The following is a 25547-nucleotide window of genomic DNA, read 5'->3' as shown; positions in this document are numbered from 1 at the left end:
CAATGAAGGATTTACAAGGAGCTATTTTACTTAAAATAGAAGACTCTGAACCAAAGTGTGAGGGAAGACTTTATCCAGAGAGTCTTCTCAACATTCCTTTATCCCTTACAACATTCATCAATACAATCAAAAGATTTTGAATAATCACATTGTCCTTGCTAAGGAAATTAACTTGCCAGTCTAAATCAGGCTTCTCAACTTTTGAGCATAATCCTCTGCAACTCTTCTTTTTTTTTCAGAGAGATTCTCTGCTTCACCTGCAGGAAATTGCAGCCAAGGACACAAAGCCAAAGCCAGGCAGGACCATGGAGCTCTCAGGATCACTGTGCCCTCCCTTTTCAGAGCCTCCCCCTCCTCATGCCCTGAGCAGAGGGTGCTAATTCTAAAAGTCTTGAGTACTTTCACAAGATGTGGCCCCTGGAATATCATCTGGGAGCCAGGGATTTATCCTCTTGAAGGCAGAGTTGGGTCAGGTGACAGGACTGTTTAGATTACAAGATCTGTGGGGTGGGAGTTGTTCTTCTGTTACATAATTCAGAGTTAGACAGCAAAATCTGACTGAAAGTCCAAAGAAAGAAGATTTAAGATGCCATTTATCAATTATCACCTGGCAAGTCCTTGCACAACTCCTCTTTTTGCATTTTTTAAGTCAATCATAGCACTTCCCTGCTGTATAATGCAAGGAATATATAATGTATAATGCTCTAACAATAGCTGTCAATCAGGAAAACTAATTAGGGAGAAACAGAGCACTCAAATAAAAAGAACTGTATCTGATAAGAAAGTATCTTTATTTCCAGAGAAACTAAAACTATCCTGTGGCCAATTTTCATCTGAGACTACATTTTGCACAGATACCACTCCACAAACTGCAATGGAAATAACTGTGAGCTGCTCTGAACTGGGCATGATTTTAAATAAATAATACTGGCCCTCACTTCTCACAAGGAGCTGCAAACACCCTTCACCTGTGTGGTCACTTTAACCCAGATTTTTAAGGGTTCTCTCAGAGGGTTTTGTTCAACTACTCAGCAAGGATTCCAGGGTACTTTTGTGGAGCAGCACAGCTGCCATGTTTTATAGTGAAGTGACCATTTAAAATCAGATTTTACTAGAGCCCTCCCACATGGCAAAGAAGTGTATATTTCTAATTCTCAAAAAAGTCAATAAATTTGTCAACAAAATAGATTTCGAAGAATTATTGGAAGTGTATTTCACAGGAACTCCAGCAATCATATTTATGCTCCAAAATGACATTTTGCAGCAACACACTGTATCTGTGAATTCCACAGCTCCCAGGAACAACTGTGCTCAGGAATGCACAATGGAGGCAGGAGATAGGTTCAAGATGTTTTGGAGCTGGCTGAATTACAGACAGATGTACATAACAGCAGGTCCAGTCAGAATGAATTAAATCAGAAATGTACATAAGAAAATAGACAAAAACATATTGTTATAATTAACATACCTTGCAGTGACACCTGTGGCTTTCCAAGATAAGAAATCTGGAAGATCAAAGAAGTAGCCAACCTTCTCCCACGATTCTGGCAAGTTCTAATAAAAATATGTTTAGAAAGGCAGATATTAGAGGTCAGGCATGGTCATGCCCTTATTTTAATGCAATTAAAATCCTGATATTTAGGTTAAAATGACAATTTTTTCAAACTCGTTGCTCTGATCATCCAATCAGCTCTTCTCTCTGATTTACTGCCTGGAGAGCTGAGCCTTTCCCCCAGCACAGACTGATCGTAGACAAAGTTCCCCATGAAGAGTTCATCGAGGCACAAGTTTCAGATCCATAACCTGGAGTGTCTCTGTTCCTCATCAGCTGCTCAATGTCAGAGCAGGTTCAAAGTCAACAACTTTATCAAAAAACATTTGCCTGAAATATGCCTAAAATCAGCCATTTAAGACTTTAAAATGCTTAAAATTTAAGATTTAAAATTTAGTATTTGTTAATTATAAGCATAGGAAGATTATTATATGTTAATTTAAGCACAGGAAGAAAACAAAGAGCTCCGTGAGCACACAAACAAAGCTTGCAGATCTGAAAAGCCACATGACATTCCCAAACTCCTAAAAAACTCTTCTACTAAGATAGACCATTCACAAGGAGTTTCCATTGCTGTTTTCTGAAGAGAGATGATGGCCCAGAAAAGGCTGGTCACACCACCTGGGCTGGCTCTATTCCCTGTTTCCATCTCCAAAGCTCAGTCTGATTTCAGCTGATGTTAGTACTGCATAGTCTCAAAACTACTTTTCCACAAACACAATCTCCACACATCCACAGGTATCAGACCATGATGAGTGGGAAGAAAGTTTTCCCAGGAGTAATGTTATATTCCAGTGTGACAGACAGGGAGCATCATTGTCCTGCAAAGCAATCCCAATGGTCCCCTCTGACCCCACTACATTAAAATAAGTAGAAAATAACAAAACTACACAAAAGCCCACAAGGGTCACAAATTAAACTACCACGGGAAGATAAAATTGCTTGGAAAACCTACACCAGCTTCTTAAATAATTGAAAAGTTTTCTCCCTTAAGATCAGCTCTTGCACTAGAAACACAGTCCTTGCTGGGGTCTTTCTGGAACAGAAGTTAATTCCATGCAGTGTCAAGAATGTACAAGGAGGATATGATTTTTTAGAGAAATAATATTTGGCTCTTGAAATTCTTCCCTGTGAGGGTGGTGATGCCCTGGGACAGGTTGCCCAGAAAAGCTGTGGCTGCCCTTGGATCCCTGGCAGTGTCCAAGGCCAGGTTGGACAGGGCTTAGAGCAACCTGGGACAGTGGAAGGTGTCCCTGCCCTGGCAGGGGGTTGGAATGAGATGGGCTTTAAGGTCCCTTCCAACCCAAATCATCCTGTGATTCTATGATTCTGTAACATAATTATGACATTCTGTGATATCAAACCACAATCTTACAAGATTAAGAAGATTACCCCAGAATTTGCTGAAATGGAATCGATGAATTCAAGAAACTAAGGTGCAACTGGGTAAGTACAAAAAAAGCAAAACTTTGTTTAGTTTTGGGTCATGCCAAGAATCTGTCTTAAAACTTCTTGAGTTTAGATCTCGAAAAGGTCTAAAACTTACTGGGTTTCTATTAAGTTCAAAAAAAGAAATGCTCTGATTACAACTTTTTAACATAAAACACACAACCTTTGGATGTCTGCTCCTGACCACTCAGGTTTAGCTCACCTCTCAGACATATGTGCATGCTACTCACATCAAATTTAACTTCCTATATGAATTTAAGGTGCTCCACAGTTTAGCCCAAAGATCATTCAGCCTGATTATTTTGATAATAAAAGCCATTATGTGTTGTTAACACACCTGAGAACCTACAAGAAGCAAAAGGAGTAGTCTGGTTGTTACTTTAATCAGAAAATAAACTGGATTAAGAATAACTGTCCTCTTCAAATAAATCTGTTTCATCAAATACTCCTTGGATCCTTATTCTATTACTTCAAGAATTCCCAAAAGCCACATGTTAGTGACATTCAAAATACTTTGTTTCATGAACATCCAAATGATTCATTTTTTGCCATCTTGATGCTGTGTCATCACTAATTAGTACAGACAAAAAAAAAATCATAGCACGCCCTGATGCTTTTTCCAAACAAATTTAAAGTCTCCATGTTTTCAACACTCACTGAAGTTAATTCAAATTTATTTTCACCCAGTCAGGAGTCTGTGACCACATTAAAAGGATTGTGGAAAAGATCCAGGAACGTTCCCAATGCTGTATTCACATCCTGCAACTCACCCTCCAAACTTACTCGCAAAGGAACTCACAATCTTTCTGCTTTCCAGAGGCACTTATGGGGTGCCCTTTCTTCATCTCTCTCTGATTGCTTTGGGCTGCTTTAACAGCTACACCTCCACAGAATAACATTTTGACATTGTTATAGGTAATCCCAAATACTTGGGCTCAAAGAGTTTAAGAATTATGTAGTGCAATGTATTTTAGTCTTCCTAGGTAAGAAGGGAAAATGAGGGGTTTCTTAACTGGACTGAAGATCCATACATCTTTATCTAAATTACAGAAAACAAATGCACATTGTGTGAAAGGAAGAAAGGGAATTATGCACACACTCACAGGGATCTAAAAACTCATGTCCCATGCCCTGCTCCAACTCAAAGCAAGGATTTACAACTTGGATCTCCCACACTTCACACTGGATGCCAAGCCATGTGATAGAGCTATTCCAGACACCCAAGATAGGCCATGAGCACAAATTCCATCCTTGCCAGAGCCATGGCTGCAAACTGATCAATTCTGACACAACATGCACTCCAACTAGTAAAAGATTAACTGGCTGAATTATCAGAGTCAGGAACTAGGGCAGGGAGAGAGGAGGGGCTTGGAAAATAAACTCTTGGAGTAAGGCTGCTGCTGAAGGGGGAGAAAACTGCCTGCAGCACCTAGACACTGGTGCAGACATCCTTAAATCCCTGAGGCATCCTGGGCATGGCACCACAGGCAGGCAAGGACCAGAGCCCAGGCCAGAAAGGGCTACAGAGCAGACATGTGGAATCACAGCTGGAGAAGCTGGAAGAAGGGAAGGAGGACAGTGTGTGCCTGCTGGGAGCCTTGTCCCATTGCAGAAGAGAGGAGACACAGAGGGTACAGCCTAAGCAGGACATGCTCTGTGGTGCAGGTGCTTCAAATGTGCCATCTGTGAGTGCTGTTTCTAAATGGCACTTCTGCCTGATCAGCAACTGCAGCTAAAAACCAGATTGAGTCTGAAGTACAACTTATGCATGTGTGCCTGCACTGTGTATGGATTGTGATAACACAGAGTGTTGAAACATTTATAAACAATTCTAAACAAGAGTTCAGTTCCAAACTCAACAGCCTGCAGTCATTCTCATTTAACACAGAATTTATTATTCATTTTAATGGAAAAATATTCAGTCACATTCAACAAGACAAAAAGCCAGCTGCAAGGGCAGCAAGCAGTGAAGAAGACATGCACCAGCAAAGGAGCTGCTGCCAAGCTAACGCCACTACAGGCACTATCCTTCCCCCCCCTGCCAGAGAAAGAGAGGTTTTAATTGTTTCTGCAAATGATCCCACCTGCTAGCTGCAAGTCATGGGTGTGCAGAAGGAAGAAGGGTGATGGATCAAACAGCAGCTCTTACTGAGGATGTGAACTGTAACATACAGCAAGATCACTGTCAGAAAAAAAACCTACTCACCAACTATTGATTTTAGCTATTAATGGCAGAGCAATGATATGCTAAACAGTCACTCCATGGTTTGGGATTTTTTTTCCTAAAGGGAGGCTCTTCTTCACTCTTAAACATGAAATTAAGAGCAGAGTTGTGAAAACAGAATATAGAAGACTGCACTTCATTTGGAGGCAGTTAGTAAGCAAATACCTGCCTCCAGTCCAACATCTCCCACCCACTTCAAATAAACAATGAAGTTCAGCATCTCTGATTTAGCAGGACTAGTAGTTTTTAGAAATAGCTGGTATATAATGTCATTAGTATGAGGAAAACATAACATGCATCCTTTCATTTTGGCACAAGCTACAATAACATTTTCAGCCAGAAATTAGTAAACAACATTTTTTTCTTCTGCTATCTCTAGGGAAAAAAAATACTAACAGGCTAATTCTGTAGCTGGGCAACCCTTCCCTGCAGTTCTTGCATTACTGTGTTTGAGATGTTTTCTCATTGCTCTAACACTGGTTTGCCACAGCATCAATATATGTACAGTTGTCTTGTACTGACAAAATCCTGCAGCAAAATAATTCCCAAGTGAAGGAGTTGTGTACTCACATTTTCAGCTCATACGCTGGCATCTGCCTCCCAGAACTACCTACACACTCAGTCAGGCAGTGAACATCCAATTTTTTTAGCAAAGTAACCAAAATTACAGAACCCACTTAATAAACTGCACAAAAACATACTGGCAACTACAGAAGTAAAAAACTATTGCAAAAATGTTTTGTAAGAAAATTGTAAAAAAAAAATCTAAGGAAATAACAGCAAAAGGAGTGCATTTAATTGGCTATTTAAAAAGAACCAGTAACCAGGAATTGCTTTCCTTTTTAGTGAAGGTTATATTCAAATTTACCTTGGTGGCTTCAGGAAAACTTTGTCAGAACCACCTTTCAGCTAGTTGCTAAATATTTGCCAAAGGATTCTTTGTTCCACCTTCATTTACAGTTGATGTTCTCAATTCATGTGACCACATGTCAAAAGTCAAACATGGCTGCATCCACAGAAGCCAGCTTTATAAAAAACCATGTATTTGTTTGGTTTTGCATTTAACACTGGACTCTATCACCACACATGACCCACACAGGCAAAAAAATACAATGCTGCTCCTACATGAGCCACAGATGTGCACACATTAACCAGAGTGCCCCACAGGCCTCACAGTAGCTGCATTCAGCTGATCATTTACTGCCAACAGCTGTGCCCAGCACACAAACTCCACTTGCAGGGATGGCTTTGCCATAGGAACACCTATCTGCAATCACAAGCATCAAGACCAACCAATTAATTTCATGGATGATAACTAAGAGGTGCCAGAGGGTAGAATAATTCAGCCCAAATCAAATTGGAGTGAATGTAAGCAAATACAAATCAAAGAGAAGACCTCAAAAAGCCTATTATGGCCTTAAAAATTTAGGATTTTAATTCAAACTCAAAATGGAATGGAGATGAAGAGCTGGAAGAAGAGAATACACCCTGAAGCCTCCAGTCACATCTCTATGCTCTGTAGGGAAATGAAATGTTAAAGAGAAAACATTATATGGAGAAGAAAGTCAAAAAGAAGCAGATCAGAGTAACTTGTGACTTGAAAGAAAACCTGCAGCAATCCTCCACAAATAAATACAAGGGGAGAGGAAGAAGAAAGCCACAAGAGATAAGGACCAGTATCTACTTCTTGTACAGTGGTGTCAGCTCATTCCTCTCACTGAGTGAGGTCATCTGCAACTTCAGTTCCAGGAACAAGGTGATGGAAATGGAAAAGTACAGTTAGGTCATTATTGAATCCCAAACTGGTTTGGGTTGGAAGGGATCTTAAAGCTCATCCAGTTCCACTCCCTACCATGGGCAGGGGCACCTTCCACTGTCCCAGGCTGCTCCAAGCCCCTCCTGGCCTTGGACATTTCCAGGGATGGGGCAGCCACAGCTTCTCTAGGCAACCTGTGCCACAGCCTCACCACCTTCACAGGGAAGAATTCCTTCCCATCTAACCCTGCCCTCTGTGAGTGTGAAACCATTCCCCCTTGTCCTGTCACTCCAGACCTTTGTCCAAAGTCCCTCTCCAACTGCCTTGTAAGTCACCCTCGTCCTTTCCCCCTTCTCCTTCCTCTTCATTACTTCCAACCAATTCACAGTAAATTTGCAAAGTCATATTCTTTAGAAATACTTTTGATTGCTTAGATGAAAATTCTTCAAGCCACAGAAATTCCACTTCTTTCTTTGAGAGACACCCTAATCACTCACAACTTATCAGCACTGCTGTCAGACCCATGTGAGACCCTTCCTCACAGACATCAGGTTTGCAAACACAGTTGTTAGGAGAACCCAGGACAAAACATGGGACAAGAGTTTCTCCTAAAGTGGCCTTCCAGACCCAGGTCAGCACCATGGAAAGGGAGAGGGAGGATTTGGTAACAAGGTACACACAATTAACTTCTCAGTGTAACAGCACACCAACCATCATTTAGTATCAGCACTTCAAATAACTTCCTTCCAAAAGTGCACCTAGTAGTCTCCTAAATTTATCTTTTATTTATTTTATCTTTATTATTTAACTTCTATTTTATTATTTCACTTCAGACATAAAGCAGTACTTTTCCCCACTGCACTCTGTCTGCAAAACCCATATGAATGCAAGCAGCTGTGGAAAGTGCACAGCTCCAATCCCAGGCAAAGATGTACAGAGGGAAAACAGCAAAAACATTTATTAGCAGAAACATTAAATTCCTGGGGAGTTCAAAATAAGGTCCAGAGAATTCAAAGCAAAAGTCAACACTGATTCTTCATATATTAGGGTGTACAAGCTGACCTGGAGCATGACTGTGCAACATGTCTGGCTGTGGGTTTTGCTCTGCTTTGTTTTCTTTACAAATATCCCTGTATTGAATGTGTTGCAGCCATGTCAAGCCTTCTGATCAAGAACTTTCCAGAAACATGATGCCAACCAAAGGCTCAAAGTAGCTTCTGGATACACCTTGGTTTAGCCAGTTTTGATTATGGTCAGACACAGGAAAATGTGCCCCATCCACTGTTTTTGTCTTAACTTCCTGGGACACTGTCAGGTATATGACAACATTAGGGAGGAAGATTGAGAAAGGAATAAGGAAGGAAAGGGAAAAGAAAAACCCATCTCACTGCACTCAATAGTCAAGAAAGCTGGAGGGACCAAAGCCATGATTACAGCCAGGCACAGTGTGGGGAACACTGTAAAACTTTCCCAGGCAGTAATCAGATCAAACCAGGTACAGTGCACTCATTTTCTGAACACCAGTTAGCATAATTAAGTAGAAGCATAATGGGAATTTCAGTTTCAACTTTGCAAAGCCCTCAGATAGTTGAAAAAGATAGAATAAAATGAAAATGTGTCTTTCTACCTGCTAATCTTGCAATTCACCCATGTGATTTGAAAATTAAGCTTCCTTTTTACCAGCTTGTGCATTATCACTAGCTTAAGAGATAATCCTACAGTCAGAATATAAAGTATATTTTCCCTGTGGTGTATGAGCTAGACCAAAATCTCACTCTGCCACTGGGAAATTAACTAAACACAGAAAATAAAGATGATACAGGGAGAACACATTAAATACCATTCTATAAGTATTTTTCCTGACCATATCTGTAGTACCCAGTGTCATAGTTTATTGATATATAAAATATTGATAGCAAAGAATCTGAAGACACTTAAATAATTTATATTTGTAGCCCAGTTCCAGACAGCCCACTGAGAAACATCAGATGTGCAAACTGCTGTTGTAGGTTTCATCTGAACAACCTGACATTCAAAGTTATTGTAAGGTTTGTCTTTCTTGGCAAAAAGTGAGGACACTTGCATTACATGAGGCTGAGTTTGAGCTGTCAGAGGCCAAAGTGACCCTTTGCTGACAGCCCTGATGTCAGGTAAGCCATGGATGCATTACTGTGCCTGGCACTGAAAATAAACTCTCCCACTGCATCTCATTCCTTTCCATCTCCTACTTTACAAGGAGTACAGAAGCAGTAAAAGCACTCAATCCCTCAGCCCTCTAGAGCTGAAAGGTTTAGCCAAATCTCAGCAGATTACAGCCCACTGCAGGATAACTGTTCCTGCTGCTGAGCAGCTGAGGAGCTGCTGTGGGCACTGAGGTGCCCGAGCTAAGCAGGACAAGCTTAAGCAGTTTAATGGTGAGTCATGGCCAGAGCACTCAGGAATTGTGAGTGGGCAGCTCAGCAGGCAGACACTGAGGTGAAAAACCCTCTCTTAAGGACAATAATCTCCTTAGCTGGTGTGTCAGGAGCTGAAAAGGGACATGTGAACAAGCCCTGCTCTGTACCACCCTTCTGCCAGGAAATCCCTGCTGCTGGCTGGCACCTGGGGTCAGGAGAATCCTGTGTCCCACCCACGGCTCATGGAGGGAACAAGGCCTGCAATGCTCTCCCCTTTACATCACAGCAATCATGCACAGGGCTTTGAGGTCACAGCAGGCTCACACCTCCACGTGACCACATTTGGTCACCCCATAATTCTGGATTTCCTGAGCAGTCAGGTGCTGATATCCCAGACCCTGCAATATAAAAATGCTTTAAATGCAAAGGATTCATTTAATGTTTTTACAGCTTACATTTTTTTATTTATAAAATGACTGATGTATGATACTCATAGCTTGAGAAGGGAAGAACTAGTAGATGGATATTCATATTTCATTATCAACATTCATTACCCTCTATTATCATTAATCTGTCAGTACCTGCTTCTACCAGTTAATTCCTTTGACTTTCCCCAATCTGCACCTTGTTACAATCTAATGTCTCATGTCTGTAAGGACAGGAGAATTTGGCTGCTTGAAACTGGCAGCAAGTAATTTACATTTGGGCTTTGTTAAAATGACAGTGAGCATCATTGAGGCAAAATGTAAAAAGCCAGGCTGAAGGAGGTTATAAAAATTTCAAGTGGCAAGTGTCTCTCCTTTTATCTGACAGTTGTTATTAGGAGGCCATACTTGATTGTAACACACCAAATTTAAACCCAGGAGACAGAGGCAGAGGTACACATTACACACAGGGCACCTTCCCTCTACACATGCTTTATTCCTACTGATGGGACAGAACTGAACTGAAGCTGGAAGTGGAGAGTTCCTCTACCAGCAGCCAAGGCCATCATACCCTGCACTACTGGATGCCTCAAAGGCACTCCTCTGGCACTCCAGGCTCCAGCTGGAGTAGGAAACACACCTCCACAACTAAATCCTAGGATACTTCATTTATTATCTGTACCTATATTTGTATGTATATGTAATCTTAGATAAGGAAGGCATATGGAATGTTTCTCTCAGGGAACACTACACTTCAATAAAATCAAACATATTTCTACAAAACTGAGAGGAAGAACGAACCTTAAAAGGTTTAAATCACAACTTTAGCTGACCTTACTCTGCACACACCTTGGCGTTCACCACTAAGACTGAAGGCTTTTGTTTTAGAATCTCATTCTCGGGAATTAACAAGGGCACTAATCACTAGTAAAACTGCACCAGAGTGTTAAATGTACTCACTTCCTTTATCCAGAGCAATTTAGGAGGCTGCATTTCCACAGACATGGCTCCCCCTACGTAGCTCAGAACCCTGTGCTGGGTGGCATTGATGCGCTTGACTTGGCTGGCTGCACGATGGTCCATCCACATGATCACATTCCTATGGCTCTGTCCTTGGGGAGAAACAGGAAAAGAGTTCTCTTAGCTCAGTTTAAACCCCAGCTCAGCACTGTGAGTGATTCGACTCTAAACTGCTTCACACTTTCACTTCTACACTGAAAACTCAAATTCAACTTATGTTAATAATTCACAGTGGATATCTAAATATAAAATTTTAGCCCTCTGACCCAACTTCAGCACATGTTGAGCACTGAGAATGCTGACTGAAACCAATCAGGCTTGTGAGCATCCAAGAACTGTGAAACACCGTGTTCTCTTGTATTTCATTCAAAGAACCCAAACTTCCTGACAAAGTTCACATATTTAGTTAAAAATATAAAGGAACATTCTGGTGACCAAAAACCAAAAATGTGACAAAATCTGAACAATTATGTTGTAAATTGAAATTAACTCAATCAGCTACAGGAATTCTCTCTCCTCTTCTATGGTTATGAGAAGAACCACCCTAATTCCTTTCCAAAATACTGTTTCAAAGGGGATAATTTGCTGAAATGCTTTTATTTTGGATGTGCAAGGAAAAAGCATTTGGCAAGTCTGCAGCACACACAAATGAGAACAAGAAGCAAAGAACATTTTATCCAAATTAACCTCCAGAGGACCTGCCAGAGAGAGGGAACAGTAATCCAGGTGACAATGCAGATTCCTCTCTGGCTAAGTACACTGCACACTCCACAGCACAGCCACTCAAGCATCATCTTCAAAACATAGTGCACCACAAGGCAGAAGTGTGAGGCACATCAATATTTCTAAAATGGATTGAAATACAGCTCAGAACTGTGAAACTGCCTGAAACACCACCACTGCAAGGCTCTTCACAGCATTACAGTATTGAGAGAATTCTTGTCTTGTTGTTTAGCACCACCACTGTGTAAACTCAAAGTTCTTGGGAATATCAGAGCACAGAAAATGAGAATGAATTTGACTCATTAGACCCAAAATAGCCTCAGACATCATTAGGCATTGAATAGATTGTAAGAGACTCTCAAACTGAAAAATAAATAATCTGATCTAAATTTAGAAAAGGACATTTTGGGGGCAAAGCTGGGTTTTGAGAAGGATAGAAGGAGATGACAAACACATCTGAGAACAGAAAGGGAACATATACAGAATTATGATTATGTCTCAGTAACTACTGATATAGCACACACCTAATCTTCCATGGGATTCACTGGGTAAAAGAAGTGCAGCACAGACTTCTTGGGAGTCTTCTGAATCATCTACCCAAAAACTAGTAAGACCCCCCAGAGTTTTAGAAAAAGGTCACAGACTGTTTCTGAAGTTTAGTGCTGTCCTAGACGAAGACAGAACACCAATGTAATAAAATACACAAACTGAACTTCTTGCCTGCAGCTCCATGACAGAGCAAGCAGCTACACTACACTAACACTAACATTTTAACATTCCTTTAGCCAGTGTGGATGGGCATTTATACACACTATAAAAACCATGATCAGTACAGTCTGAAGGAGAAGAAAACATGCTGAAAAGAAAAATGAGTGTAGATTTCCCTAAGAAGCAATTTCTCAGAGCCAAGAGGAATGAATGTGATCTTAGGATGCCAAATATTTAAGCAAACAGCAAGTAACTCTCATCTCAGATTTAATTTTGCAGTAAAATTAAAACAGAAAAACCAGGGGGGAAAATCCTCTTATAAAAAAGAGTTGGTGTCATCTGCATCTCCAAGAGTCAGCCCCACCACTTGGCATTTGGAGGACATGGGAACTTCCCTCCCACCAGTGGTAAAACTCACACAGTAACACCACGTTTTGTGTGCAGCCCCACCTTCAGAGTTGACTGCCAAAGGCTGGAACTGTTTATCCACCACAACAAGGGAACAGGTAGCATCAAACCCAAGCCCTCGGATCTGGCTGGCATCCACTCCACGGACAACTTCCTGAAAATACACAGAACACACAGAAACACAAATATACCCATGCATGTGCAAGTGCCATGTGAACTAGGGAGTACACAAAATGAGTTACAAGTTAGCTCAAACGCTGAAATTTCCTAAATTCAGTGTTCTTTAAAACTTCCAATCAAATTACATCAAATTACCAGAAATTCTTTGTGTCTCAAATCCTAATTCAGAGGCCTTTATCCACAGTCCTGGACAAAAGCAGGGAGCACAATAATATCAGTAAATAAATAAACATAGCAGAAAAGCTGCAATGTTTATTTTCTCTTTTCTAAAGCTTGGAGCTGAGCTGGGTGTGAAACATAGACCAGGATTAGGACCAAGTGTTTCCATCAGTTACTTCACTGACTTCCTGCCTGTGGAAGGAACAATCTTCCAGAATTGCTTTGGTAATATTGTGTTTGTCTTGCAATACTGAAGGGTCCCAAAACTAAAGTTGGTCAAAACCTGTAGCCATGATAATACCTCTGCAATGCACACCTTTACTCAGCTACCAAGAGTGTGAATAGCACACTTTTTGGAAGGTTTTCAAAAAAAAGAAAAAAACCAAACCATTGCCCCAAAATGCCTGAACTTCATGGCTTCCAGCAGCACTGGAAAAAAAAAAAAACACAACACCCACAAGGATTAAGTGCCAAATGAGGTTGCAAGACACCTAAAATGTAGTATGGTAATAAATTGCCACTTCTCAGCAACAATAAAAATATCATTATTTTAATTAGTACTATAAGGAAAGACTTCCAGTAGACTTGCACAGTGCCAGTCTCTTATTGGCTCTGTAAAACTGCAGTTTCTGAGACCATTTTGTTGCTTAAATATAAGAGATTGCATTTAAAGAGGTCAAGAGCAAGAACAAAGCCACTCAGACAGAGAAAAATCAAATAAACAGAGGAAGACTTGCTCTGCTTTAATGTCAAGCTGTTCTTCCCTATCATTCCTGTCACTCCCTTCTTTTCCTTCTATCCACTCACCTCCCCTTCTCCATCTCAGGGCATTTCTGCAGAGCCAAGCTCATTAATGTTTGAAAAGGCTGATCAATAACAAGACAATGGGTGAACAGTCCATCTGCAAATTACCAAGCTTATCATGAATATTTAAAAAGCCAACCTTAGAACATGCAGCAGGCAGGGACTGTAGTGAGGAGGATGAAATGGCCTCTGTGTGCATTGCAAGCAAGGTCTCTAATTTACCTTTATCTCCAGCATGTACAGGCAGAGCCCTGGATCAGAGGGTACAAATTTTCCCCTATTGTAAAGTCTATTTCAATCTGGTTTTATGCCCGATACTATCCACTGACATTGATTATTTATTTTGGTCTTATAATACTGGATCCTCTTATAATGGGGATAACAAGTGTTACTTTAGGGACCATCCACAAACCAGATTACAATCTCTCTACAATAAATTCTCCTTTATGATTCCAGAGCAGCCCAATGCACATCTCTAGATATATGCACTGCCAGGTTCTGAGCAACCTTGACTCCTCCAAGAACTGTCTCGTGGGTAGAGCACACATCAGCTAAACAAAGCTCACAGATGTGAGACCTGGAGGCAGTGGCTAAATCCTCCCTCTGCAGTAACAGCACAAAGAAAGGTCTTTCATCCTATTTGCAGCTGTAGCATGAGGCTTTTTTCACTCTGGCCTTCAACTCCTCACCAGTAAAACAGACATTTGTGAGGCTGCATCAGCCTCAAGGTGCTTTCAATGCAAAGGGTGGACACAAGTCACACAGCATGAACAGACATGAGTGGAAGTGACAGGCATGGGGACTGCAGGACTGTGAACATTCAGAATTTCCAGAGCCACCTGCAACACAAATCCTTCATTTTGCCCTTGCCCACCTTGGTGACAGAGCAGCAGGCAGCCCAGATGTCTGCAGAGGATTGCTCATAGTGGTCTGGCTGGGGCTCCCAAACCTGGATGGGTTGTTCTGCGTGTGCCACCACCATCCCAAAGCCATCCACCAGCGCCGCACGAACGCTGGCTGAGCCCACGTCAACTCCAACGTAGTATTTCACTGCAGTCTGCTTCTCACTGGGCATTTTTAATAAATCCTGTTGAAGGAAAAGGAAAAAAAGGGGTTAAAAGCAGATAAAATGACTGATGGAAAAAGTGCCAAGAGCTGCTGCCTCCCATCAAGCCGAACATCCCACCTGTGGTGTGATGCAGATAATTATAAAGTAACTACATGACAACTGGTTACATGTTACCCAGAGGAAAAAAAAGAATAACTAAAGTTAAGTTTCCAAGAGTTCTCCACCATCAATTCACACCACTTTTAAGACTCAGAAAATAATTTTCTGAAAATGTGTTGAGCCATGAAAGCATGGTGTGAAAACTCTGCCTACTCTGACATCCTACAAGTACAAAGTGAGGTTAACTTAATTGATTTAATTATTCACAATGAGTTGCTTATTTCACTATATTAAGTTTAACTATTTGACATTTAATACAGTGACAAATTCACTGTTCTTAATTTCTCACGGTTTGTTCTTAATTAATAGTTAACATTTACATTTTAATCAAGCTGTGAGAATGCTAAGTAAGAGCTGATAGAAATATTTGAAACGTCAGACAAGTACCCTGTTTAGTGCTTGTATGAACCTTTTACATCTCTGAAACACATGAAACTCAGCTGACACACAGCTTCTGATATTCAGAAAATAAATAAATTGGCATTTAAAACATGTGGTATTTACAGAGCATCAAAATGGCTCTACTTAAAAACAGCCCACTTCTCCTAAAGAAGTGACCTGAAAATATCTGGATATGGCAGATGGGGTGGTTAGAGGGAGGAATATAAGCAAAGGGGAAAGATTTGGAAAGTCCTGATTAATAGAATATGATTAATCACATTCCAAATTAATATTTTTTTCTTTTTTTTTAATAATAACATTGAGTACAGGTCAAGATCTACTGGCATAATGTAGGTGTCTTTCACATCTATGTCTGTCTTGTAACCACTGCTGCTGATAGGTATCACAAATCTACAGTCATTGAGGGTTAGAGGCAGCCGGTGAAACAGAGAAGAAAACAAGGAGCCCTCAGTCTCAGAAAATTCCAACTTTGGATAATAATTAATTAGGACAAAGTTTCATTTGCACTTAAAATGGCATAACACCTCAGCTGAAGAAATCAACTGAGGCTTCCCTTCCTCCCACCCTTTCAACAGCTCATGGAAATGTGGTCAGTCAGTGGAGATCTGCTATCACACAATCATTCTTCCCTTTTCAATCTGGCACTTCATGGCCAGACCCCACTGCTGGGTCCAGGGCCCATGGTTTTGTTCTTTGCTTGGCCAGTACAAGGGAGTTCTGTCCCTGGTACAGACCAAAGCTGTCACCACACCACATTCTGCTCACACCCTGCAGGGTCACCGGAGTAGCTGCACAGATCACCAGCTTGTAATAATGTCAGAAAGTAGAAAAACCTCCAAGCTATAGAGCATATTGTGGTCCTGCTGGAAATCCTGGCTGCTGCCTCCCAGCATGCTGGTTCTGCCCAGCAGATTAGGTGCAACTCACACTAATCTCCTTAAGCAAGGTCATGTGTCCAAGTGATGAGCAATCAGCTAAAAATAATGGTGTGCCATGAGTCTAACACCTAGGAATATTGGCAAGAAGGCCTGCTTTATTTTCTTGGCCCTGGCTCTGTGACCTGGTCAGAGGAACAAAAGCCAATCCCTCTGCCAGAGAAGACAACTCTGCTGCTAGGGGTGATTAATATGCATCTGTCACCTGGGGGGTGACAGCACTCAGCTTCTCCCTCTTAGCCCTCAGCTGGAAAAGCAGTTTTAAGACATTCTTTTCAACATGGTATTTACTTCTTAATTTTGTACTTCACCTCCCCAAAGCTCTAAAGGCTGGCTGCAGGTGCTGCAATTTCCTTGTGAGAAATTTTACTACAAAGGCATTGCATAACACTGTTCCTGACACTATCTCACAAATTTCCCTATTTTTCCCCTATTTCGGCTCTGCCTTTAGCTGCTGACTCATAAAAAGTTGAGAATAAACCACAAGCTGCAAAACAGATTTTTTTTTTAAACATAGGCAAATCCTTCTTACTTGCTCTTCACTAAATACAAATAGCAAAAGGAGTATTTTATATCCTGCCTCCTGCTCACACACACAATATTACTCCAAATTTCTCTTCCTTGTATGGCAGCCTTGATTTTAGCTCATTAATGTGTTTTTGCTACTTAGAGAACAAGCTTAGCAGATGTTAGAGAATTAAGCTCACAGTACCTCCTACTCAGCACTTGAAATTATGGCTTTGCATTGGATTCTTCCCACAAACATTTGAAACCTGGAACCCAATCTGCCCATGTAATGTTTACTTTCCTTTTTTTTCCTTACTAAGCAACCAGGATGTGCCTGTGTGAGTGACTGGGCAGGAAGCAGAGTTTGTTTATGTGCTTGAGCAGCTCATATCAGCCTTTGCACATCCACTAGTTTATTGCTGTCAATCAGTGGGAACAGGAAAAAGTGAGTACAAAACCAAGAACCCCAAACTTACTTTAACTTGTCTCTTTCTAAATAAAGCTCACCTAGATTCACAAAGCAGCAAGATCCACTCAGTATCTCATTAAAAAAAGGCTAAAAGTAAATATGAATCTTTTCCAAGAACAGCAAGCACTAAGTTACAGAGGCTTTTCAAAGTAAAGTGTCTCTGCAACAGGATCTGATCTGCTTGCAAAAACATAATTTGATGCCAAGGGTTTTTTTGGAATACCAAACACTTGGTATGCCACCTACTTATCAACCCCATCCACAAAAAGCACTGTCATCTCTAGGTCATAAATGTCAGCAATTATGGACTCTGCCCAAGGGTATTTCTTGAGAACCTAAGAACTCAGCAGAGAAGTTGGTGGAAAATATTTAGCCAAAGTACAGTGATAAGAATTTTAAAAAGGAATGTTGTCATTCTGTTTTGTTTCCAGAAGATTTCTTTGGTACAAAAGGAAGCTCCAAATCAAAGCTGAAGGAACTCTTTAATGGATTTCAGGGGTAACAGAAGGTCCCTGCACAAGCTTGCTTTGGAATTTGAACACCAACATTCATTGCCATGTGAAAAGAAAATTGTTGTGCAAATAAAACGTTGGTTTGGAGTGTTTTATCTGCTGGATTCTTTGCTTCTGCAGGCAATAAAATCATGAGGAAAACTGAACCAGAAAAATGACTGAAATATAATGTCCTTCAAGTCCAGTCAGACAGGTCAGTCAATCAAGCACAATATTCCTAACATGACACCAAAATATTTTATGCATGGATGATGCATGTTCATGGACTCCCAAGGGATGGAAGGCAGTGGAGATAGAACCTTCTAAATCCCTGAAGTATCTAAACTCAGGAAGCCTGGCTCCTTGCAGCCAGGAAAAAAGGCCTCCTTCAATACAGCCTTGTCTGTCCACTGCAAAAGTCAAGCCTCATAATTTCATCTTATTATTTGAATTTGAAAACAGAAGGAGAGGGGCAGAGGAAAAAAGTAAACTTAGAAGACATGTCCAGCTTGACCGTGTTAATCCCTGACTGTAACTGCTAAGTCAGGACAAGAAGCCAAAATTCCCTCCAAACCAGCAATGGCCTCTTTCTCTGCAAATCACAGCAGGGACAGAATGGCTTTTCAAACAAGCATTTATGATCAAAAGGCTACAGCATATTATAAATATTTATATGGCCCATTAAATAATAGTCTGTATAAATATTATTCAAAATGTGCATGCTGGAAACCACAGACTTCCCAGTTTATCCTTGTACAAATGTGTTAGTTTTCCCACATAAGCAATGAAGAAAGAAAAAGGAGGGGTGAAACTAAGTTGCAAAAATATTAAATTTAAAAAAAATCCTTAACATTATTTACTTTAATTTAAAAGGAATGAGTAAGTAACCAGATGAGTTTTTCATGAGCACTGTTAGACTTGTCTGTCCCACTTTACCTCACAGTTATCGAGCTGCCAGGACGTACCTTTCTGTTAAAGCCAGGGTGCAGGAGGGGCTGCACTCACATCAACATAGGGCCAAGCTCAGCACAAGCTTTCAGCAGCAGCAATTTAGACTTCGTGGTGCTGTGTGCTTAAACACAAAGAGTTAGGAAGGACTGGCATGTCTGTTTTAAACTTTGATCTCTGGAACACTGCGGGCTGCCCAGACCCGGTGATTGTGGATAAACAGAGTGTTTTTAGTAGTGCAGCTGTGCTTTTCTTTGGGTTACCAAGAAAAAGATTAACAGGCTCAAATTAGGCTTCATAAGCCTCGTGTGAAAAGATCTAAATATGCTAAAGAAAAGCTGCTTTTCAACTGTAGAAAGGACATTAACCAAAACAAGCCCTTTTGACATTATACTGGAAATCCAGCACTTTGTTGGCTTGCTAGAGGTAAGTTACCAATACAAGTGGTGGTGGTAGAGTGGCAGGATCTGCTTGAAGACAGTGAACTCCCTTTGCTCCTCCAGCTTCTGTAATTCCTGTTTGGATGTGGAAAGAAGGCACATGTCTGTGTGGGAGAGCAGGAGCAGATGGGGAATTCTAACACTGTGGTGAAGGGCAGTACTAATATAGAAAATATCCTTAAATGCCCAAGGGAGTGTGCTATAACTATCAACAAGCATTTATTTGTCAGCTACCCCACAGCAAACAAAACAAACACAAGGAACAAAAGCACACCTCACCTCCCCTTTTCCCTTCCCCAAACAGAAACACGTACATGCAGGATCTCTGTCTTAGGAATGTGAGGACTGTGCTAACAGTAACAAAACTGGAACAAATAAAAATGGAGCTGGGGAAAATACACTTTTAATTGAAAACCAAACACCTCTAGATTCTTTCATCAGTTCTCTGGTACATTCAGGGAAGTTTTCTTACATCTTACACAGAAAAACAGCTTAAAATAATGAAAGATTTCAGTAGTAGGATAAAACCCTTATTCCAGTCCTATAATATTTAGATTGTTCCATCAAAACCTTCCTAACTGTCCCCCTAACATTGTAATGCAATGTCAATAAATCTCAGCATAGGCAAGACTGATAATATTCTACTATTTTCTAGTATCTCCTTTTCTCTCTATAAATAATTCACTATGTACTAATTTGCTGTAATGTCTCTCCAGATCTTTTTTCTTCCCCTTGCTTTCAGTGTCCAAGACAAAGTCATTACTTCATTGCTGCCCTCTGCCCTCTAATTCTATCTTTTGGATTTTAAATACTTTCAGGCCAAACTACTTCCACCTGCTCTGATTTAAAAAAGGGCACATTCGGGTTTATCCTGGTGTCACCAGGAAGGGGAGAAATGAAAATTACTAAATTATTCTAAGAAATTAGATCCAAAAATTATTTTTTTAAGCTTTTTTAAGCTTCGACTGCCTACATAGTTATCTCACTCAGGAACAGCAGAAGGATGTCAGCATGACCAGTGTCAGTAAATACCAACAGCAGAGCTGGTTTTCTCTATATTCTGCTTGAGAAGAGTTTGTACTAAACAGAAGAATTATTTGCTCTCCTTCCAGTTCCTGTCTTCAGCTTACACAAGCAGACACAGCCTGTGGTACTGATGATCAAATAGGAGCAATGGCATTCTGGCCCCTGATTAAAGAGCGTGGCTGTGCTGGGTCAGATGAAAGGTCCAATTAGCCCAGGATCCTCCACAAACAGCAGAAGCTGTAGGAAAAGCATATGCCTGCCCTTTTCATCCAGCAGTACTTCCCCAGGACACCTTTCCTCCTGCTATCTATAGTAAAGGCACTTCCTGAGCCAGAAATTTTATCTTTAGGATTAGCAGACCTTGAAGGCTTTTTCCTCTCTAAATTTGTTTGTGCTCTTTCTGAATCCAGGGAAACTTTTCTAACTGCAAACTACTGTGGTAACGAGTTATAAAGTTCTGTGTAAACAATGCAGGAAAAAGCCCTTTGGTTTGTTCTGAGCATGCCACCTGCTAGTTTTGTTTGATGTGTCTGAGTTCCTGAGCTAGAGGAGACATTAAGCAATTGCTGTGTATTTACTTTCTCCATGCAGTCATGATTCCATTGCATTCTGAATCACCCCCAAAGGCCTCACTGCAGCTATCCACACATCATGGGTATTGAGCTGAACTCACAATCTCTATATGGTCAGGTAAGACAAAAAGCATTTTCCTGCTCTGAGTGCTCATGGATGTGGCAGTAACACAAGTACCATAACACACTGCAGCAGTCAGTACTAATAAACAGCAAGAAATAATGCCAAGGCCACTGTGGGCAGGTGGAGATACTGCTCAGAGATGCTGCAGTAGGAAAACCACGTGTTGGTGTGAGCTCAGAGGTGCTGCTCAGGAGCACAGAACTGGCCAGGGATTTCCAGCTTCAGGCAGGTCCCAAAACACTGAGCTCACAGCAGAGGGATCCAGGAGCTCTTCCAACTACATGCTTGGGGAAGACTCAGGGCTACTGCTCCCCCTGGTTTTCCCTGGCCCCGCTGAGGCTGCTGCATGCCCTGACAGGCTCTGCACGGCAGCAGCAGCACGAGGCCCATGCCGAGCACACCCGGCTGCCCCGCTGCTCCCTGGCCTGTAACTCTGGCACACAAAGGAAACAAGTGCAGCCGCCCCTGCTCCAGAGCCCACCTAACCCCGGGAACAGCAGGAAGCACCTGCAGAGAGGAGCTCTCAGGAAAAAGGAAGGCTGAGAAGAGCGCTGTGAGAACACACAATGTGAGGTGACAAGACACAGCCTTTGGGGAAAAACAACAGCTCCAATTCTCTCCAGAGCACTCTGGGCCCTGCTGGGACTGGGCCATCACTTCAAAAGCAGGCTCTGATCCTACATCCATCGGTGGCAACCTCCCAGCCACTATCAGGAGTTCAGGACTAAACCCCTGACGCTCACTAACATCACAGGTGCAACTCACACGATGGCAGGACTTTGAACACTTGCCATAACCTCCAGTTTGTCCAGCAGAGGAAATGTTGATCAGTAAATGCCAGGACACAATTCCCAGGCAGGAAAAGCTAAGGAATAAGGGGGGTGTCTAGCAGCACCCTTTCTTTTCCCCAGCCTGGCAACAGCAGTGGATACAAGCCATGCACACCACGCTCCTGAGAGCCATTCCCTGCTCTGACGCTGCAGCTGCACACATCCCCAAAGGCTGTGCTAATGACCTGGCAGACAGACGTGTCCCAAATGACTCTGCAGAATGCCTGGAGCCCTGAAAGAAGACACTATCTTGTTTACATTGACTGAGGGGGGAAAAAATGCCATCTAATTATTACATAAATTCTGGCTGTAGCAGCTTCATGACTAGTTGAAAAGAGGTAACAGGCTCCAAAATGACTGATGGACCCAAGTGTTTGGATCCACAGCTTATCAATCTAATGCTAAGGAAGATCTTTCATATCCCTGTGTCTCTATCACTTTAACCTACTCATGATGGACAGAGAGAATAATCTCTGCTCTTTGCCTGTAAAATTGATTCATGTACTGTGACTTTTTTTTTTTCACTCTATGCTATAATGAAAGTGGAGAAACAAATAAAAAACCAACAAAACACACACCACAAAAAAAGCACTATACTATAAACACAGCCTAGCACAATAATGTGAATTTGCAAAATATCTGTTTAAGTCATAAAACATAATTTGGAGGAGAATGCAATACAAAAGGCACAATTACAATTCACACAACAGTTTTAAACTGCATTCCTGCAGCAAACCAGCCTTGGCACCAGGAGTTCTGTGCAGGTTCCGTGGGTAAATACAGCCATTGTGCCACTGTGGATACAAATTAGCCAACCTAGGCTAATGCTGATACTCTAACTTTAATCCCATCTTTAGATTCCGGCGCTACATCACGGTTGAATCTGGCACTAACCCTGTGATTACATATCAGCAGATCAGTATAAAAATAATTTGTTCTGAGTTCACAGTTTTATGAAATGATAAAACATCAAAATTAGCATTCTGGCTGAAATCCACTGCATTTCCCATCAAGGCTTACACATTTAAGCAACATCTGAACCAACTGCCTATAATTACTCCTGGCAGATACTGGAGCACTTAGGCCAGCAGTAGATGCAACAGTGAAATAAATTTTTAAAGACATGCTGCAAACCACTTCAAGATGCTCGGCCCAGAAGCAAACATGTGTCCATAAGCCCAATCCACGGTTTATTTTACAGGATTTGTTCACTCTTGCATAGTAAAAGCCTGAGAAGAATGACAGCCCCAAGTAATCTGTCAGTTTAAAATTAAACATTTATTTGGGCTGCAATTTCAAAAACACTCTCCCCAAAGTTCCTGTCACAGCTACTTAAGGGGAAGTGGGGTTGCATATTAGCTTAGGTTAAAAGAAACACTAATTCTGCACAAAACCAGTTATTTATTTATTCAAAAGAACCAGCATTTTAAAATGATAATTTAACTGAGAAACACAGAATGGAGTAACAGAAGTGGCTAAGAATACACATAAAAACTTCCTAACATAGAACTAGTTTATTTAGTCTCTATTTACACTATAAATTTATTTCTGCCATGATTCTTATAGCTGGGAACAGCTGTCCCTACAAGCAACCAATTCTCTCTGCATTCATCCTCCTATCCCAGACACTCTTCCCAGGAAAAAGAAGTGTCTCTTTTTTTTTTTTTTTTCCATATACTCATGCACATTCCTGAAGGAAAGGGACCACTAACATTACAGAGCCTTTAAAATTTCCTTGGTTTTGTATTATATCTAAATACACTTAAAAAAAAGTTAACCCCATCTATTTAAGCAAATGGTCTTCCAGGATAAGAAAATAGAATGAAATGCATGAGAAGGAAATACACAAGAATGAAATACACGAGAATGAAATACATGAGAGTGCAATACAAGGGCATGAAATATACGAGAATGAAATACAAGACCACCTTCCCAACAATGTGTCTGCTTATTACTTTTTAAAAACCTCCGAGATGACCGAGCCCTTTCCTCTACTTCCCTGGAATTCGTTTCGTAAGTGCTCTCCAGAGAAGAGCACTGGTGCTAAGTTTATTAAACTTCCTAACAAATCCCAGGCACCTCAGCAAGGAAGGAATCTGCCAAGTTACCAGTTCCTCACCGGGGCAGAGCCTGGCAGCAGTGAGGAACACGGCCGTGCTGGCAGCCCCGAGCCAAGCACGAGTAAATTCCAGCAGGTTCCTGGGGTGTGCTCTGTGCCAGGCCAGGAGCTGCTTGGGATCACAGGGGCATGACAAGGAGACAAGGCTGTGAAGGTGCCAGAAAGGGGAGCTGCATGAGGACAAGGGAGGCAGTGGTGGCAGCGGGACACCAGGGCCAGAGAGACGAGACTGGAGACTGCATTTATGGAAATCTCCTAGGGATATGGAGGATTAGGCAAGTGTGTGAGTGATGTGCATGTCCTACCTGCCCAGGTCAGATCACCTGAGCGCTGCCCTTTCACAGAACCACAGAAAAAGCTGAGCGGGGAAAGGACACTCAAGGATCATTGAGCCCAAGTCCTGGACGTGCACAGAACCCCAAGGATCACACCATGTGCCCAAGAGCATTGTCCAAATGTTCCCTTGAGCTCTGGAAGGTTTGGTTCTGTGACCCTTCCAGGGGAGCCTGTTCCAGCACCCGACCACCCTCCAGGGAAAAATATTTTTCTACTATCCAACCTCAACCTCTCCTGACACAGGTTCAGGCCATTCCCTCACGTCCTGTCACTCGGCATCATGAAGCAATCAGCGTGTGCCTCTCATTTTCCCTCACCAGGAAGCTGTATTTGAAGCACATGGGAAGGCAGCTGGGATAAAGGTGATCCAACAGCACAGGAGGCACTGGGAGGATCCGTGTGCCCACCCTGGACAGCACCAAACGCCTCTCCTGGCACTGGGCACCCCAGCGGGGGCTGTGAGGGGCAGCCCCGCTCCCGCTGAATTACAGTGGGAGTCACATATGGCCGTGCTGTACAGAAACGTCAGGAGGAGAGAACTCGGGACAGCCAGCAGGCCGTAAATCCCCCGGGCTGCACGAAAAGCAGGCTCTGAGCTGATCTGGGGCGATGTGAGCGCTCAGCCCACGCACGGCCGGGGCCCGCTGCGGCCAGGGGCTCCCTGGAGAAGGAGGCGGCGCTGGTGATTAAACAACAACACGAACGCCAGAGCTCCCTTCAGAGCAGCAGGATCCGAGCCCTACCGGAGGGGGACGGAACCCTCCGGGCGTCACGGCGGAGAAGGGGCAGGATCGGGGGCAGGGACGGGGGCAAGGAGAGGGGCGGGAGCCGCGCTGAGGCGGCGCGCGCTGCGCTCCCCTCACGGGCGGCCGCGCTGAGGGCGCGGGGCCGCCGCGGCCCGGCCAGCGCCGTCACTTACTCTGCAGCCATCACTTACTTGTGCCCCCGGCACTGCCCGGGCCTGCACACCCCGGCGGGGACGTCCCCTGAACCCGCCGCTGCCGGGAAAGCCGCCGGGCTGCCCCGGGCCGGGCCGGGCCGCGCCTGCGCCGGGAAGCGGCGGGCGGGGGAAGCGGCGGCGCCGCCGGGCGCTGAGGGCAGCGGCGGCTCGGGCCGGGAGTCGTCCTGCGCCCGGGCCTGGAACGGGAACAAGGCGGGGGCTTGGCGCGGTTTGTAAACGGATGATAAATCTGATTTTCCAGCCCCGCTGCCGCGTACACGGCTGCGAAATATCGGGGGTCGTAGAAGCGGTGCAAGAAGCCACGTGGAGAAGCCACTGAGAAGAACCTGTACAGTATAGGAGAATAAATAAATAT

General features: G+C 42.6%; 1 protein-coding gene across 3 annotated transcripts in view; it reads right to left on the bottom strand.

The window, feature by feature from the left end:
* Nucleotides 1-25252, bottom strand: part of FGGY (FGGY carbohydrate kinase domain containing) — a 128091-nt gene extending 102839 nt beyond the window's left edge. Inside the window, exons 1-6 of one of the 3 annotated variants that reach the window (XM_036388008.2) lie at nt 25169-25210; nt 18802-18908; nt 14679-14891; nt 12704-12815; nt 10763-10914; nt 1469-1554 (exon numbers count right to left, since the gene is read on the bottom strand). In XM_036388008.2, coding sequence (XP_036243901.1) covers nt 1469-1554; nt 10763-10914; nt 12704-12815; nt 14679-14879 — 551 coding nt within the window. In that variant the 5' untranslated portion in view covers nt 14880-14891; nt 18802-18908; nt 25169-25210. Of the gene's footprint in view, nt 1-1468; nt 1555-10762; nt 10915-12703; nt 12816-14678; nt 14892-18801; nt 18909-25168 lie in introns of those variants that run through there. The other 2 variants (XM_036388009.1, XM_036388010.1) reach the window with 2 other exon arrangements.
* Between the last annotated feature and the right edge of the window lie 295 nt (nt 25253-25547).

This window comes from Molothrus ater, chromosome 9 (genome assembly GCF_012460135.2).
Source record: "Molothrus ater isolate BHLD 08-10-18 breed brown headed cowbird chromosome 9, BPBGC_Mater_1.1, whole genome shotgun sequence".
Lineage (NCBI taxonomy): Eukaryota > Metazoa > Chordata > Aves > Passeriformes > Icteridae > Molothrus > Molothrus ater.
The sequence above is the reverse complement of the archived record's forward strand: the minus strand, read 5'-3'. Positions and strand labels throughout refer to the sequence as shown.